Here is an 18978-nt window from a genome sequence, read left to right on the forward strand (position 1 = left end):
GATCGGCAAGTGAGTCCGGGGCGGGGCGGGGTTGGGATGCTCCGCTCGTTGGCGCCCACCTGTGCGCGGGTGCGTGTGTGTGCGCGCGCGGGTGTGTAACCGCTTTATGTAACGCGGCGGGGGAGGGGGTGACCCCGATGCCCTGCGGCGCCTGCATCAGCTGCTCCCCCGCTCCCTCACATCCCAGCGCCGGCGGGGCAGGGCAGCGGCCTCCCTCCCTGCTTCCCATCGGCCCCGCCCGGCTGCAGCATGCCCGCGCCGGCGCTCAGGTAAGGGCCGCTCGGGCTCCGCTCAGCCCTCTCCCTCCCCCGCTGCCGGAGCCTCCCCGGGCTCCTTATGCAACGGCTGCTCGCAGCCTAGCCATGGCTCGAGGGTCCCTGGCCTCTCTTCCTCAAGCTGAGGGAGGTGTGAGAAGCCAGCCAGGTCCCCCTGGGGGTGCCATGCGCAGCCACAGCTGTCCAGGCTTTTGCCCTCCTAGTCTTGCTGGGTCTTGTGGCAGCGGCAAAAGGGTCCCGAGGCAGCAGTAGCAGTGGGATACTGCTTTCCAGTGTCTCTTTGGTTTGGAGACAGTTGAGGGCTGAATAGAGGCTTGGGTAGTCACTGTGGCATGCGCTGTTTTTTGCTGATGGATCTTTTGAGGAGGGACACTTTGCAATACCACCTTGGCTTAAACAGGTTTGTGTGTGTGTGTTTCTCCCCCTCCCCCCCAACCTCAACGTAGTTGAAATGTTCTGAGAATTGTTGGCTGCTTGAAAAGACAGAGCTAAAACAGGCTTTTTTTTTTTTTTTTCTTGAACACATCTTCCCTGGGGATTATGCCAGTATGTCAGTCTAAGACTCATGGAATGACCATGTCCTTAATGTCACGTTTGTCCGTGTTTTGGTATTTATTGTTTTATCATTATTGCACAAGGCATGCACCCATCCTGAATGTCACCCGCTGTTTCCTACAGATGTCTTCTCGGTCATAAAGCTTGAAGGACCACTAATAATCGTGGATGTAATTTAAAGCTGATCAAGAGAAGAAAAGCTTCTGGGGTTAGGAAATTGGATGGCAACTTTGGTATTACCAGCATGCAGAGCAATTTCAGATGACCCAGTGTTGAGCTGCACCCTTCCTCCCCCCCACCAAAAAAAAAATTGCATGAGTGTGAATTTTTATTACTTTCGTATATTTTATTTGCATAGGGCTAGGGTCAATTAAAAGGGAGGCCTAGTGGATATGCCTAATGTTAATGTGGGCACTTTCCAGAGATGAGTTGTGTAAAGGGGATCATTGCAAATGTTGTGACGTTTTTAAAATGACTCTCACTTTGTGTGAATACTAAGAAAAAGGGGCCAGAGTTAAGTGTTAAATTATCTACAAAACTTCAAAATAAATACTTTGGCATTTTTGAATTGTGTATGTAGTAGACAAAGTTCTTTGTGATGTAAATAGGTTAAAATTGGCAGAAATTGTTAAAATTGTGCCAGAGGAATGGGGTAGGGAGTTAGATATCTTAACCTGTGGCATTGTCAGTGCTGCTAACTAGTCAGGATTGTATAGTTAGGTTCTTCTGTGAGGATCAGGAAGATGTCATGTCATTCCCCTTAAAGAACATTTTAATAAATAAATAGCTTCATTATTTGCATCATCAGTATTCTTGTCACTTGAATAATACCCTGGAGTTACCTGTTAGGGACCATAGATGGAGCTTCTTGTTTTGTTAATACCTCAGGTCTGTGAAGCTTCTCGGTCTTGGAGGAGCCTGTGAAAGGGCAGTGTAAATCTGCTCTGAATTGCTACATATGCATCTTGCTAAACACCTTTCAATAAAACATCAACTAAATGTCTGCCCATTCCTGTGACTTATTACTGATTGATACAGTAATTTAGGCTCTTGGAAACAGCACACCTGGCCTTGATTTGCATTTCAGAGGCATGAAATATTTAAAATGTGTGTAATTTATACTTCCTGAGTAAGTGGCTACCACTGCCATCTTACGTAGAAAAACAGGTGGTTTCAGGAAAGCTATGGAAGGGAGAACTGTAACAAAACGTTTTTTGCATATCCTTTGTAGATGTTGAATAGTTTTGAAAAGGTAAATTCCTAAATTTCTTTTCTGTTGGCTTGGAAACGCAGACCTCATTAGGAGTCAGTCTTCTAGTTGACACTTGACTGTACAGCTTGCTGTGTTAGTCTCCTTCTAAATCTTTTAAAATTTTTTTAATGAACTGCTAAGACTGGCAGGCTTATTTTATCTGAACAAAATGTTAATTGCTTTTTAGCTTGTTGCATTATAATTTGGTAAGAATTGAACTGGTTGAAATGGTAGCTGTGATGGTAAGTCAGGCAGTTAAGGACCATTGCACAAGTTCAAGTTCTGTTAGCAGGGTTTCTTTTTCTTTTTTTGGAATGGACATGGGAGGAAAAGTGTTGAAATTGAGGAATAGATGTGCTATAATGAATATATCATCAGGGAAGTGGTGGTGAGTGACTTATTTGCATACACTAATGCACACCTTTTTTTTCCTTAATAAAACAAGCCTCACACAGGCAAGTAATCAGGACAATATAATTCCCTTCTTAAAGGCAGCAAAGCTTAAAAAACAATTAGTGGTGTCCTTTAGGATGCAAGCATTGCTCGGGTAACTTTACTTTGCAAGTTCTGGATAACATTTTGGATGCTTGACATAACTTGTTCACATCCACATCCCTTCTTGCATGTGCTTGCCCAAGAGTAAATAATTGGGGTGGGGGCATACTAGCTTTCACAAACTTTAATTCTTAAGGGAATTGGCCATGAGGTAAAGAATAGATAACTCCTTTGATTCAGACTTCAGAGGTTTACCTAAAAGCAACTCACTTTGGACGTGAGAAGGCAGATTACTACAAAAACATTTAAATGCTTTTATTTTTGGCAAGGCAAAGTACTGGATTCAGAATTAATAGATAATTACATCTGGTGCATTTTGTGTTTAAAACATTAATTCTGGCCACTTGCCAGTTGCAAAAAAGTTGAAGGAAGTGAAGAGTTTTACCATTCCAAGTGTCACTGAAAGTTATTCAGAGCTTACTGTCTGCACTCTGTTTATGTTTAGACATAGTATATTTTAAGCTTAAAGTAATTCATGCCCTTCTAATACTGAATAGAGACTGCCAGTACTCGCCCAGAAGACCAAATCATGGTTTCTGTATTCAGTATAATTTTCTTCCAACCCTTGCCACATGACTATCTAGTTTTGGCTTGTATCTGACTTAGACTTGGGGCTATAAGATTCATATTTATGGTAGTCATGTAATGCTGACATGTTAGACTGTGATGATCCAGATGTACGCTAGAGATTACTTTCATTAAAGTTGCCTACCCTGATGTCTTTCTTTCAGAATGCCTTATTTATTAATACTTATCATTTTACTTCATTGCACTTTGGTATATTCATGTTAAAGGAATATTGACAGAACTAAAAGTGCACTGAAGTCCGCTAGCATTACTAATGGCTAACACGGGTGTAAAACTGACCCTGTGCCCTAGGCTGGATCTAGGTGTGTTGTATGCCGGGGGTGGTGGTGGTGGCAGTGGCAGTGGCTGCAGCAGGATCAGCAGCTATAGGGGAAGCAGTGGCAGGAGTGGTGCCTGCTGGTTAAGGAAGGCAGGCTGTGTTAGTATAGTCCTCGCTCACTCTTTTGCTGCCAGTAGCCATGTCCACCAGGGACCTTGGATTCTGTGGCTGACTAACTCTCTTTCCTCCCCCCACTCCACTATTTGCAGTAGCTTGGCAGGCTGGATGAAGCAGCTCTATGGATTGGATCTGGCCCACAGACCATATGGTTGACACCCCAGGCTTACAGTAGTCAAATCTGAAGATTTAAGTAATTTTGCCTTTTGGCTTTGGTTTCTCATATATTGCCTTTTACCTGGTTCAGGATATACTCTTGCCTTTCAGATGTACTTTCAGCTACTTATATTAATTTACTCTTGCATTTCACACAAAATGGTGGTAAAATATATAGCTATGTCACATTTATTAAAAAAGAAAGAAAGAAAACAAAAGGTAAGCAGGCCTCAGCAACCCACCCACTTCTACAGAAAACTTAACCATGTGGAAAAAGCAGTTTATCTAGTTTGGGGAATGACCTCCATTTTTCTATCTGAAGTACTTATGTGGCAGTTCTGAGAGTTATGGAGATAACTTGGAGAGTTGCTGGGTGGGGGGGAGTTTCTGCTGATTGAATATTGGTATTAGCTCTGAGAAATGGGGAGATGGGTTGACATTACTAGTTGTTGGTGGTCAAGGGAATAAAACATTTGCAGTGATCTTTTACATCTTGTCATGGGAGGGCAGTATCTTCAGTTTGGCCAAATCTAGGTCCTTATCTATAGTAAACTCTGGCTAGTTCACTATTCCCAGGGGAATGAAAATAATGGGGAATTATCCAATAGAGACCAATTATTATGGGTTGGAAATAGGAGGAAGGGGAATGGTGGTGGAGAATTGGAGTAATGGCTAATTAAATCATAGTGGGAACTTATAAGTGAATTGGCCACAATTTACTGTACTTCTGACACTGTGTATGATGGGGGGGGAGTTATTTGTGACTGCTCTTTCTTTGTCTTGCATTGTTTTTCAGGAAACAGTGTTCTGCCTTGGGTGTAGGACTTCATGTCATTGCATTTGCAATTAATTTCTTCATTTAGCCCTGAGTTTCTGCAAACTTTCAAACCTTTAATTTCTTTATGTTGTAGAACACAAGTGGTGTTGTCCATGTTACAGAAAATAGATGGTTAAGATGAATGGATAAACTGTTTTTAATGAATGGTTGGTTTAAACATGAAGTCATAATAGCATATTTTGCTTTGCAGACTACTGTCAGATTATAAGAGATTCCATTTGGCTGGCACCGTCTGTTCAGTAAAGTTTTACTTACTTACACCTTGCCATTCGTAACTGTTCTGCTATAGTTGGAAAATATTTAGTTGTGTATGGAATATTTTTAATCAGTACCTCTTTTCAGTCATTAGATTCTCACTAATGCTATTTCAAGAAGTGGCTTGATTCTGTTTTAAATCCTTACTGTGCAGGCAAGGGCTCCTTGAGTGATCTAGGAGAATGGAGAATTTGTTTTATGTGGGAAAGATGTAAGAGACTGATTTATTTATTTTAACTTCAGCAAAGCAAAGACTGATAATAGATATAATCCTTCTTTATAAAATATAGTTTGGAAAAACCCTGGGAGAGCAAATAATCATTGAAGGTAGAGATAAAATTTGTCACAAGAACACAGGGTTAACTGCAACAAATTCATTTAGGTTAGAAACTACAGAAAGGTGCCTAATTATAAGAAGAGTGAGGTTCTAGAACAGACTTCCAAGAGTAGTGTGGGGGGCAGTTTAAGATGAGTTTATCAAAAGTTTGTATTTGTTAATGTGATGTGGTTACCTATAATAGCTTGGGATTGGACTTGACCCAGGATGTCCCTTATGAGCATTCTTTTCTAACCTACAGCTTATTAAAATGAAGGATAAGATAGTATTGGGTGTGTGGGGAGGGAGTTTATTGCACTTGGTCCTAAAACAAAAAACTCAAGAGTTATTGATAGTTTGATAGTTCTGCAATCTTTCATAAATATTTAGTCAAGACAGTTTAATCACAACATGATGCTTAGTAAAGATAATGTTTAGGAATCAGTAGTGGCAAATGTAAATTTATCTTGAAATAATGTTTTCCTTTTTAATATTGCTTTCCTTCATTGCAACAAGTTATGGTATCATATGTAATGCTTGAGTGCCTGCAGTGTAGGTCTGCTTACTGCTCTTGTTCAGTATTTTATTGCCTTTTTTGTGATAATTTTTGTGAAGTAGCTACTGCCATGCCAGTAAAAATTACAACTTTGCTCCATTTTAAAATGGATTTTGGAACTGTCAGAATCCACAAACGGATGTTGGCCTCTGAATTGGCAGGCTTGAGGTGAAAGTAGATTTTCTTCTTTCTTTCTTTTAAATTTTGGATGCTAAAATTAAAGGCATTCACCAGAGTTAACCTTCTATATAATATTGTTGATTGGTATCAATAAAAAACTTATTTTTTTGCCACTCAACTAAATGAGTCACTGCAAAGTTCAAAGATTGTTTGTTACCATCTAAAATTAAACATGGAAATGGGTTGTGGAGCCTCAACATAGGGCATTACTTTACTGATGAAGACTTAAAAATAAACTGTTACCCCCTTCTGTGTTAATGGATCCATGGGGAAGCTTTTCAGTGGCTGGGAGGAAGGGAACCTGCATACACTATGTTGCAGTTCAAGTTATCTGTACATTGATTTATACTTTAAGTGTTAGTCAGGAAAGTAAGTAAATTTTTCTGCATCTGTTTGATTACAGTGACACTGGAGTTGTTTGCTTGAATGAATGGATGTTTCCCTGAGATGATATGTTTTTGGATTTGATGAAATAAATGAATGTAGTGCTTCTTGTTTTCCTGTCTGTCTGAGCCAGATATTCTAGGAGGCTTGCAATGGGCTAACCATAAGGTTTAGTAAGTTCATGTTTTGGTAATGCAAGGTACACTGGATACTTCATTGCCTGTGAGGGTGTGGATTGGTAGATGCCATATTTTGCATTGATTTGCATTGGTTTGTATTGCTTGTTTTCCTGTGTGCTCCTGGTTTGCACATCTACATAGGTCACTTTTACACATGCTTCAGGGGTAGGGGTGCTTTAGTGCCGCAGTGTCTCTTGTATTGGTGTCCCCATGCTTCATTTGACAAGCTTTAGTTAAAGCGCCCTGGCTGCCTGGGCACCATTTTAAAGCATGGGAGTGCTAACACGTGAGGTATGGAGGTTGGCTGGAGCACGGTAATTACTATGCTGTGGACTGGATTAATCAAGTCTGCGCTGTCATGCTGTAATTGCACCGTGTCAGAGCAGCCCTGCAGCAAGCATATTGATAGGCACCCATAGTGTTTGTGTTTTGTGAAAGTTTTGGATATCTGGAATCTTGTTTCTGTGACAGCTTTTCTGTTTTTGCAAACCATTTGTCCCAGTTTGAACTGTTAGGTAGGTGAAGTGACTTGTATCACGGGATTGTTTGAGTGTAAAAAAGCCTGTCTGGGTTAATGGATACCATAGGAAAATAGGTGTTGTTTGATTTTTTGTAAATGTCATTGGGATGAGTCCTCAGTGGAGTTAGAGGTGTATGTTTCTAGGTAGGGATGTGTGCTGGAGCATGATGGGATAACAGCAAAGAAGTAGTGACAGAAATAGACAAGGGCAGTCATGATTCTCAGCCAGGGTGACATGAGATCCTTCTAAGGGTTCCACACAATAATAGCATGGTTAGGTATACAAACACCTACCCGTGAATCACAAGTTAAAGATTTCAAATAAGATTTTATAGTGTCAAAAACATTCTGACGTGTTGTGATCTTTCTGAGTTCTTTGCAATAAAAGAATTGTTCTGTTACTTTTTGCTAGTCAAAAAATGAGGGAAAGCTAAGAGATGGCATTTTCCAAGGGTATTTTGAGTCTAAAAAGGTTGAGAGCCAAAGGAGGAAGTGTCAGTGGTATCAGATATCAGTTCACTTGAAATAAGCTGCTTGTGCCATGAAACCTAAATTAATTGGGGGAGAGGAAGAAAAAGCACTTACAGATGAGACATGACTAAAAGGTAAAGTGGCCCTTTAGGTACTAAGTGATGGTAGAAGACCAGCACTAGGGCAAGGGTTCCATCCATATAAGAGCCTTGTTCCTGGTGGCAGTTCCTGTGCTGAGAGAGGGCTTTGTGGGAAGAAGTGCGCCCTGGCCTTCATTTCTATTTGTTTTTAAATTCCCTTTGAGGAGGTTTCTCTTGTCTGTATTTTCCAGGTGGAGGTTGTTGTCCCTCCCCCCACCAGGTGTCCTGGGGTCAAAGGATGATTCAGGGAGCCTGTTCACCAAAATTTAGTACTCAAGAGACTGTTTAAATTGATGCGCGAATAGCATTGTTAATATTGAAATATTGGTAAAGCATTTTAAATCATTGAGAGAACTAGTAATATGTGAAATTGATTCCACCCCCTACCACCTTAAATATACTAAGGCGTAAAATTTTAAAAGCCTCTAATGCAGGGGTGGACAAAGTTGGACTCCATTTCTGAACAGCCCCTACCCATGTCACTGCAGCTGGTTTCCATGGAGACCCCAGGAGTGGTGGCACTGTGACAGCGTGGGGCCTAGGCCTGCAGGGGTGGGCAAAACGCGGCCTGCGGGCCGGATGCAGTCCTCCAAGCCATTCTATCTGAGCTGCGGGGGCCCTGAAAAATTTGAAAAATTAATATTAAACTGCCCTGGGCTACCTGTCAAGTGGCTCTCAATGGCTTGCCAGAACTCAGTAAGTGGCCCTCTGCCCAAAATAATCGCCTGCCCTTTGGCTAGGGTTTCCAAGGAGATGGGCCCCAGCAGTGCTGGCAGGATGTGTGGTTGGGTAGGGAGCTGCTCCAGGGCTGGGATCTTGTGGCAGTGATAGCATGATCCAGAGCCAGGGCAGAGTTGTGATCCACTGCCTGCATGCCCCAGGCAGGGGTATGTGGGCAGTGGATCACGGCTCTGCCCCAGCTCCAGATCATGCTGTCACCACTGCAAGATCCCAGCCCTGGCCACAGAGCAGCTCCCTGCCTAGGCATGTGCCCTGCCAGCACTGTTGGGGCCAGTCTCCTTGGAAACCCTAGCCCCACGGTGTCACAGCGCCCTCCTGGCATCTCCATGGAAACCAGCTGCAGCTATATGAGCAGGGGCTCCTGGGAAATGGAGTCTGGCCCCTGGCCAGATCTGCCATTTTGCCTATGCCATCTCTAGCTGGTGGTCAGCCTGTTAGGGAAAAGAACTCCCGACCTAGATTTAAAGACTAAATTTTAAAGATTGCTCATCTTGGTTCATATGCTTGATGGGCTGTTCAGCAAGAACCGTCATTTGCAGATGAAGAGTAAAGTGCCTGCGGAGAACCTAGATTTTTATATATGATTACCTGGCTCAACATCAAAAGCTTGCTAAATAAGGCTAGAAAATACAGAAATGTATCGAAGTGGTTATATCCTGATTAATATTAACATGCCTGTTTTTATCCCTTATTTCAGGGCTCTCCAACTTATTTGGCCCTGCAGACCTATTTGATGTGGCTGCCAGAGCTGCTGCATTGGTATGACTCCAGAACTCGGGGGATAAATGCCCTGTCTACTTGCATCCGTTTTCCTGTGCTGCCAATTTGAGTTGTCAGTGGCAACTGAAAACCCCAAGTTTGGTGGCAGGCATGGGGTGCAGGGGTGAGCAGTAGTGGCCTTCATCCCCTGGGTTTTGGAGCCATTCCAACTCGAGGGTTCCTGTAGACTGCAATTTAACCCCTCACAGTTGGGTAGCCCTGCCTTTATATAAACTATATTTAGGCTTGGCAGGATTTGATTTTTATTTTTTAATAATTTCAATGGATAATATCATTGTTTATTTTTAAACATTTATTTTGATTTTTATTGATTTAAATTTCTAGGATTGCATGAAATTAAGGATGTGGGGGGCCAGACCATTTACTAATGACAGTATATTATGATTATAGTGCAGTTTAACAATCTGCTGTGACAAATGTAACTACTGCAAGTAGGGCTACTGTATTTCCAGTTCCAAAAAAGAGGACACTTGCCATGCAGGGCAGGGGTGGGAAATATGATTGTGGGGGGCAGTGATATGCCTGTGCTCTGCCCCTGCCCATTCCATTGCTCCTCACTTCCAAGCCACAGCCACCCTCAGCTCTTCCAGTGTCCCTCACTCGCATCCTGCAGCACCCTGCCTGCCTGGGCTATGCTGGTCCCCGTCACTCCCCACCCACAGCCCCTTGGTGCTGCCAGTGCCTGCACTCCTGATCCACAGTCCTCCCCGCCAGTGCCCCTCACTCCCAAGCCACGGATCCCCCCACCAGCCCTGCCAGTGCCCCTCACTCCTGACCTAAAGCCCCTTGTTCCCCCAGCCCTGCAGTATCTCCCTTTTGCCCTGCCCCTGCAAGCAAGAGCACTGGTTCAGGTGCTGCTGGCTGGGCCACACAGCTGCCTGCTGCCCCTGAAGGGCCCTCCCCCCACCCCTTTCCCCCACTGGAGATGCAGGCACCGCCCCCCCGCCTTCTCTGCCATGCTGCAACCTGAACCCCAGTGCCTGGACAGCTTCCCCCAGCATCAGCAGGTACCCACCCATCTCCTCCACACACTCCTGCTGCATGCACACATCCCCCCTCACCCTCACAGCCTCCTAGACTGCCTGTATCTCTTTCTTTTTGGGGAGTGGAAAGATTTGGCAAGGTGGTTTCCATTATGAGCTAGAGGGTATACTTGACTGGTGTTCATTCCCACTGGGAAGTGGTAGAAGGGCCAGTCAGAATCGCCCTATCCAGATGACCTTTAGCTTTTAAAATTTGGACTTGGCTTAGGGGTGCACTGGTAGAGATTTTTGGGGCCAATATCAGTAGTCGATATTTAAGGAGGTATATTGGCTGATACCAGTCTGATTTCCCAATACAGCTGCCTCCAGCTGGTAAGTCTGGTGTGGTGGAAGGGAGGGTAGATCAGTGTCCCCCATGATGAGGGAGGGGGCATGAGCAGGAGCTATGGGGGTGGGGATGCTGTGTCCACCCCAGATTTCACTGCTGCTCCACTCCCAGCACAGCATCCGCCTGGCAGAGCGCTAGCTCAACACACCGCCTCCACAGAAGAGCCAGGGCTGTGCTGGGCGGTTGGTGGTGCTGGGAGCGGAGTGACGGTGAAATTTGGGGTGGATGCAGCATCCTTACAGCGCTGTTGGCACCTGCTCTAAGCCCAGTCCCCATCAAGAAGAGCCACACACAGCCCTGGCTGCATCCTGCCCCACCCCACGCAGATCCAGGGGGCACACGCCCTGTCCTCCTGGGGGGGTTGTGCAAGCAGTGTCAGGAGCCCCTCCCTCCCCCCATGAGCAGCAGCTTTGTCCTGTGCCTGCCCCAGCTCCCTCCCTCATAACGGGGGTGTTGATCTACTCCTCCCCCCCCACTCCTTCCTTCCCCCCTTCCCTTCCACCACACTGAAGTTACTAGCTGGAGGAGCACTGCTAGCTGTCCTCCTCGTTGCCTGAGTGCTGCGCTGCAGCTGTGTGCAACACCGGCAGTCATCGGCCAAATTGTTGGCCCCGTCAGGCTGATAGGCTGATATCCGATGTAGCCAGTTTTCTTTATATCGGTACTGATCTGATATTGGACCAATGTATCCCTGCACCGCTAGCTTGGCTACGTGGGAAAATACATTGGCATAAATGGTAAAAATTAAAGTCAAGTTAAACCTATAATCTGCCTTCTGCATGAGTACTCATATCAGTATAAGATGGCTTTCTTTTAGCTTATGTTACTTGGGAAGGGCCTTAAGTTCTGCAGAAGAAAGGTTGTATAGTGCAGTGAGCTCCCTGTGCGCAGCTTATTGTCTACTTAGGGCTCATTTACATGGAGTACCACTTTAATGCAGGTTAGAAACTCATAGCTAAAGCAGTACAACATCTGGTGTTTGCCAGGGATCCTGGTTTTTCTCTGTTTAAAACTCCCAGATTCTCTGATGAAAAGTGTCAAGGTCTCTGATTTAAAAAACCCCAAATCCACTTTTTTCCATGATTAAAATGAAATGCCACGTGCGTATGTATCAGTTGAGCACAATGCTTTATTGCTATATTTACCATTTTAAAGCAGTGTAGAAGCCTATAGTGCCTCAGTCATTATAATAAAATAAATTCTAAAAATGTATATATTTTGACATTTGATTTGGATTTTTTTTAATCATAGAAAACCAGAGCTCCCCCTGCCCTCTTCCCTCACCAGGACATTTGTTCAGCTGTGGCTGTCCACCCCTGCTGCTTTTATGGTACTGAGCAGCCCTGATATGCTGGTGTCCTGCCCATGCCTATGCCCCTCACTTCCAACCCAAAGCCCCCCACCACCCCAAGACCAGCTGGTGGCCCTCACTTGTGACCTACAACCCTCTGGCTTTGCTGGTGTCCCTCAGTCCTGACCCAGAGTCTTCTGGCCCTGCTGGTGCCCCTCACTGCTGCCTGTAGTCCCTCACCACCCTAGTCCTGTTGGTGCCCCTTGCTTTCAACCCACTGTCTCCCAGCCCTCCAGTATGTGAGGAAGGGGGTAGGTGTGTGGGGAATGGGGCATATGTGAGGACGTTTCCCCCAGACTTCTGAGCCGACAGCAGGGTGTGGGGCTGCAGCCTGTCCAGACCAGCTCTGGGCAGGAGCTGCCTCTGTGGCCCAGCTGGTACAATCCGGTGCAGGAGGAATGCTGCACCGCCATGGCGATCAAGGTGTGCTGCAGCAGCATGGAGTTGTGCACTGCTGCTGGGTGCACAGCGGGGTACTTCACCTTAGTGGCCGTGGCAGTGTAGCACTTCCTTCCACACTGTATCCTGCCCACTGGTCTGTGGAGGCAGCTTCTACCTAGAGCTGATCCTGCCAGGCTGCAGCCCTGTGCCCTGCTGTGAGCACAGGAATCTGGGGGGCGCATCCTCCCCGCCCTTCCAATGCGTCACGTATGCCCCCTGGCCCTCTTCCCCTCTGCAGTCCACCTTCTATCAGTAAGGAGAACCCTACCTGAGGTTTGACTCTTCCAGGAGCCTGGCTGTCTGATCTGCAAATGGCTGCAAGATTGAAGCTGCGCTTAATTGGAGTATGCTGTTAAACTAGATAAAACTCAGATCTTGGGTGGTCTGGTCTTGTAGTGACCCTTATTTTTAAGTTGCCTAAGACTTTCCAGCATAAAGGATTGAGAGTGACTGTTTCTTTAAGGAGTATTAATGTTGTTGTTGTTTGTTTTAGACCCTTGAAGAGTTCCTTCCAGCCAAATATAAGACTGTAGGCATACTTGTTCTTTGCTGCACAAAATACCATTTGGACTTACCTGGAGTCTTTCTGTGCTGCTAGATGTTGGTCTGGTCATGAACAATGCTTTTGCCAGTGCCTCTCTGTCCCTAGATCACAGCTTGAATGCCATATATTTTCCCTGCAAGTGCCAGTCAACAGAGTTGAGCCCTTTTCCTTGTCTGCCACGGTAGATGCTATGGCTTCACTCTTACCAAATCTCAAGTGTTGTTGAAATGCAGATTCCTTCCATTTTATACCTAGTGTTTTTTCTAAAGGTATTTGAATTAAGCAATATGCATGGGACTTTTTCACTAAAAGCTTATACCAGTAAAAAGATAGTGATTTAAATTCTTACCCGATAGTGTTGTTGGTATAACTCCCCATGTGGACTCTTTTATTCTGGTGGGAAAGGGCTTTTTCCAATTAGCTTATTTAAAAATGCTTCTAAAGCAACTAAGCTGAGAAGTCATAGCAGAGTGCCATTGCTGCTTTAAAAATGACTTTTCCAGCTGGCTTGTCAGTTTTGTGCAGCTTTGTAAAGCATAGTAGTAGTAGTAGTTCAGATTCTGAATCCTTTGAGTAGGGAATTCCCAGATGTTTTTTGATGCAACAGTGCTGGGTCCCCTGAAACACTTTGTCAGTAGAAATGGTTCTGCCTCAGTTTCCCCTTCTAAGATTCCTCTCAACTCTGGTATATGCTTTGCTGCTCTACTGCCTTCTTACAGTGATGCACAGGAATGCAGGATTTACTGTTGTTCCTGTCAGGTTCTACTGCAAGCTGTGTTAAGGCTACCCCCACAGACCCCTTGTTCCTGGGGGGCCTCTTATTGCACAACTTGCAATTGGTACTTAAATTCTAAATGCAGCTCAGTGACCCAGATACTCAAATTCTGCTGTTTTTGTCACTCTTAGGACATCATAGTTATTTCCTCAACTTTCTAGCAGGAACTGCTAGGAGTCTCTGCTGGGAGTTCTTCCTTCACTAGGGAGGATTCAGTAATCTTTGCTCTGTTTGACTTGCCCAGGAAAAGAGTATAGTAGGCTACTGTGTTCTAAACCTGAACCCTCTGGCCTAAACCTTTAAGCAGGTAAGCCCGTCTGCCACTGTTTGGCCCTCAGTCTCCTCCAAGGGTATTTTTTCAGCTGTCTTTTGAGACTGGTCACCTGTCTTACCATTTTCCATTTATTAGCCCCAAATGCTGCCCTTTCTAATATTGTCCAGCTGTGAAACATAATGTTAGACTTGCATAAGCATCCAGTGACACGTTCTGTCAGTGGTTCTTTATATATACCTAGGGCTTAAACCAAGAGTCGTCATTGCTTACCAACTGATCTCTATCGGTGGATACTACTCTGTAGCACATTCTGCCCATTTGGGAAGCAATGGTTAAACCCTTAATTATTTCACTCTAGGATGGTACATAATAGTGCATTGTGCACCAAAGACTTCGCCCTGTGTGTATGCAGAAAGACTAGCTAACAGGAGTTTCAGCAAGTCAATTTTTATAGGATCGGGATAGATCAAAAAGGGTATGTGCTGACCAGTGAACCCGAGTAACAGCTGGGCATCATCAGTTTATAATGTACCATTGCCAGAAATCAGAATGGACTATAAGTCTGTGGCTACAAATTGCCTTTGACAAGGTGTATGGTTTTAACATTATTTCAGGGAAAAGTTATCTGAGCACAACAATGGGTGCTCTAGGTATTTAAAAAAAATTGAATGTGCATCTGCTGGACAGGGTGGAGGGAGACCTGCTTGGCAGAGGAGCAGGGAAAGAGGGCTTTGGGGGTTGCAGTAAAGGGGAATTATGAGGAGTAAGAGATGAAAGGAATTTGAGGGTAGGAGAGGAATGGGATGTGAGGAGAGGAACAGGGAGGTTATGGGTAGGGCTTTTGTGAGCCCAGTTCATTTTTGCTCTGCAGGCACTGAGTTGGGTCTGAGTTCCATTCCCTGACTGCTGTGCATGCATGGTGATCTAGAGAGTCCTACCCCTCTGGACTTTTTTAAACCCCTCTGTGAGGAGCAGCTCTGTTCTGTGGAGGCATGAAGCCCTTTGGTGTCGTTCCTCCCCCCCCCCCCCGAAGTGGCACTGCTTGTAAGACTAGAAAGTAACACAAATTTAAATATCTGAAAACAGGAAATACCAGATCGATGTAGATTCCTCCCCTTTGTTGGATGGAGGTGGTGGGGGGGGGTGTGTGCATATGGCAGGAAAGAATAGAGAGGGGCTAATAGTGGTGGGAGGTGGACATCACAGAGATTCAGATTCCAGCTGCATATAACCAAGGGAGAATGTGACGATTTAGTAAGCTGCTGCCTGTGATATGAGTATGCAGCAGTGGAGGATTCCAGGCAGAAAGGAACAGCTTTAGCAATGTAAAAGCCATTGGTTTTTAATGGTTTGATGGGTCAGAAGAACAGGTTGACCTGGACGTTTTGGCCGGGGGGGTGGGGGCATACGTTGTGGGGAAACTGATGGATTAGGAAAGGGAGTGAGACAGATGCCAGTCTTTTTTTCTGTGTGTAAAGTTCTTTCCCAGGTTTTGGAGCATAGAACCATGATTTTTTTCTCCTGTGTCAGCATCTTGATCTTCCAGATGCTTCAGTCTGACCATTGTTCCTATTTCGTGGTAGCAAAGTAACAAGGGGAAAAGACCACTTAAAATGTTTAGCATCCTTTACCTTCAGCTATGTGCAGTAGCACATCAGTGCAGGCTGACATCAAACCACAGCTGTTGTGCTTAATTAGAACACTTACAGAAATCAATTTGTATTTCAGAAGGATGCAAATTGTTGTTAATGCAGAGCTAAGGTTGTCTGTGGGTATTTCACGCCCTTTCAGAACACTGAATTCAGTAAAATTCACATCTCAGAAAATTAGGAACTACAGAGTAAAAATACACACCACTGCAACCGTAACTCAATCCCAAGTGATGGCTGAAGACACCTCCAGCGTGTACTTAAATTCTCTCATTGCCAGTAGGACTGTACACTTGAGGAAGTGAAAGCATGTGATCACTGGAGGGCAGTTTTATGTATTCTTTTGCCTAAGGGGAAAAAACTTGTGTTTAGTTGGGCTGCTCTTAAGAATTACCCATGCTTATCCTGCAGTTGAACACTTAAAGGGTTAGACCGAGCCATGTGTTTCTGTAACCCTTCTCCAAACTCTCAAAGGACCTTGATGTTCCCATCAATCCTTAATCTCTTGAGGCATCACAAAACAAAAGTAGCTCTTTTGGTTCCTTGGGGGCTGCTGGGCCAAGTGCTTCCCAGCCAGCCCCTAGATCCAGATAACATGTTGCTAGAGCCTCTCTCCTCAGCTGTGGGATTGGAACAGTGCTTCTCAGCCAGGGTGCCATGACATTGTTTCAGGGGTGCCACACAGTGTTAGCAATGTTAGGTTTGCAGACAAGAGTCACAAGATAAACTTGGGGATTTTAAATAGGAATCCATAGTGTTAAAAGTTTTCTGATCTCTTTTGATCATTCTGAATTCTTTGAAACAGAAGAATTGCTCTATTTTTCTGTAGTCAAAAATGAGTGAAAACCAAGAAACTAGTATTTTCCAAAGGGTGCCTCGTGTCTAAAAGGTTCAGAAACACTGCTTGAGAGTGTTTTTTTTTCTGCTGCCAGAAAAAAATTCACCTGAAAATTGTAGAAGTCTGAGCTTTAATGTGAAACAAGCAGGGTACAAACCCTCCTGATGAATGGTATGTGATGGGAAGATTGTTACTCTGTGTCACGGGGCGGGGCCCAGGAGTGGCTGTGATCTCTCTTGTGCCCCTACTGTGCCAAGTTGCCCTTCTAGCATCCTCGTCTCACCCGCCACATCTTTGCTGTTTATATAATATTAATGGGAGGCTGCCTTTCTTGGGCTTCTCACACCTGGTGCTCTAGCCCTCTACGAATATCTCTTGGTGCACCCCCCTAGGGCGTCGCATGGCTCCTTCTGCCCCCAGTACCACGCCCAAGCCTCACCGGTGTTCCGGACGTTCTCGTGTCTCTATTTACGCGCCCTCTCTGGGGCCTCTCCGGTATACGCGCCCTCTCCAATGTATGTGCCCCCTCCGGGCTTCTAATCGCACGCCTGCCCTTCTCCGGGCCTCTTCAATGTACGTGCCCCCTCTGGGCTTCTATTCGCGCTTGTTCCCTCTCCGGGCTTCTAATCACGCGCCTGCCCTTCTCCGGGGCTTACTCGCGCACTCACCCTCTTCTGAGGCTTCTTGATAGGCCCACCCCTTCCTTTTGGAGTTTGCCCAATATACTCACCCTCACTGGGGCCTATGCCTCGCTCTTCTCGCGCCCTCTGGGGCCTATGTCCGCGCTCCTTGTGCTTGGGGCTCAGGTGGCCCGTAGCCGTTCCTGGCCCCCGACCCTTCTTCTGGGTCATTCGCCCCACTGGGCTTTACCAAATACCGCCCTCACAGGGCTTGGGGTCACAACACCCCGAACGCAGTGCCGCCCCGGTGCCAAACTGCTGTGCCTTGCCTCTGGCACCAATCACTGTGCCCTCCCTGGGCACACCGTGAAACGCAGCGCCCTCTGCGCTGCCAGGAACCCCCCTGTTCTGCTGGGGTGCCTCCCCTGAGGCCGCCTCCTTCCCCTACAGCCTCACCTGGTCCTCCAGTAACACAGTCGCCATCAAAACCAAACTCAAAGCCATGCCAACTGGCGGTAACCCAAAAGTCAGCCTACCGGCTATAACATCCCATGCCACCTTGGCTCTCCGTCGAGCCTCCCTGTCAGAGGCCTCTCCATCTCATCAGCACGCGGGTGCTCAAGTGCTCAGGCAGCTCTGCCTTGCTCTGCTCCGAAGCAGAGCTCCTGCCTCTCAGCCTGTCAGAGGGGACCTGCCTCCGGCCTCGGCCTGGCTTGCCCCCCTTTTGGTCAGCTGACCCACTCAGTTACATAAGCAACCTTCAGCTGTGCTGCCCTACTGATTGGCAGCCAAGCCCTATTACCAGTACCAGTAGCAGGCACCCTAGTGCCCTGCTACACTCTGCATAATGGATGTGGTTTTTTTTACCCATGTAAAAATTGCTTTTTTCTAAACATAAAAAGGTATGTGCTTTTACCAAAAAAAGAAAGCAAAACCACATACAACCCCCCCCGCCCCCCAAGTAAATTGGAGACAGAAATGACACTGGAAGAATTTTGTTTAAGTTGCAAACCCAAGAAATGCTAGATTTAGTTATTCATGCAACCTTAATATGCACCTGTTGTGCATAATCATTCTTATCTTTAATTACATGTCACGCTAGTTTTGCCACAAGTCCCTACCTCGTTGAGGACACAAGTAGTATTACAGTGGGCCAGTTTAAGTTTTAGAGGCAATATGTAAATCTGGCATTTTCAGACTATCTGACTTCCCAATTTAACTTTTGTTTTTGAATCTTGTGGAACATTACGGAGTATATGCATGGAAGGTATTGGGGTGCCCAAACACCTCTGTGACCAGAAGCAAATCTAATTGGTGCAGAAACCATAAATTAGGAAGTCTGTTATTGCTAGTTATGCTATGATGCAGTGTGTGGAACTACTGGTTCTAGGGGTCTTGCAAAAGCATCATATTAAGGTCTGGAAAGACATCTAATTGGCTTTATGTTCTATAGCTGTATAGCTTGCATGAGTGTGTACACACGTGCATCTCCCTCTCTGTCTCCCACTCTGATTTTTGGTTTCATATCATTTCTATTAACCAGCAACTTACTTTGCATAGAAACACTTTGCCTTAGCATGTGGGAAGGTTGCTAAATTTATGGAAGAAAATACTGATTTCAAAGTGTGTGGACCCCAGCTACGTCATACAAAAAACCATCATTTGTCCTTTTGCCACTGTAATACAGGGGCATTAATCTTTCCCTTAATGGATCCCATTTTACATAATCACTCCTTGTGATTCTAGGAATTTGAGAAATGAAAGGAGTCTTTAAAGTCTTTTTTCCCTTTAATTGCAGCACCCACTGCTCTTCTGGGTTCTCCCTAAATGGCAGGCTGTCATTTCATTCATCAGTTTCTCTGTTTTTTTGTGTGTGTTGGCAGGTTTATGCCATTCCTATACTTTTGGTTTGGAAAAAAATTGGAGCCATGGTAGGGA

At 45.3% G+C, this 18978-nt stretch overlaps 1 protein-coding gene across 11 annotated transcripts in view; it reads left to right on the forward strand.

Annotated features, from left to right (window-relative positions):
• Positions 1 to 592: 592 nt before the first annotated feature.
• Positions 593 to 18978, forward strand: part of CASK (calcium/calmodulin dependent serine protein kinase) — a 387068-nt gene continuing 368682 nt past the window's right edge. For all 11 annotated transcript variants that reach the window (XM_019529070.1, XM_019529074.1, XM_019529076.1 and 8 more), the window contains exon 1: positions 593 to 675. In XM_019529070.1, the coding sequence (XP_019384615.1) occupies positions 608 to 675 (68 nt within the window). In that variant the 5' untranslated portion in view covers positions 593 to 607. The remainder of the gene's footprint in view (positions 676 to 18978) is intronic.

The sequence above is a fragment of the Crocodylus porosus genome, unplaced genomic scaffold, assembly GCF_001723895.1.
Source record: "Crocodylus porosus isolate Cpor-Errol unplaced genomic scaffold, CroPor_comp1, whole genome shotgun sequence".
NCBI classification, from domain to species: domain Eukaryota; kingdom Metazoa; phylum Chordata; order Crocodylia; family Crocodylidae; genus Crocodylus; species Crocodylus porosus.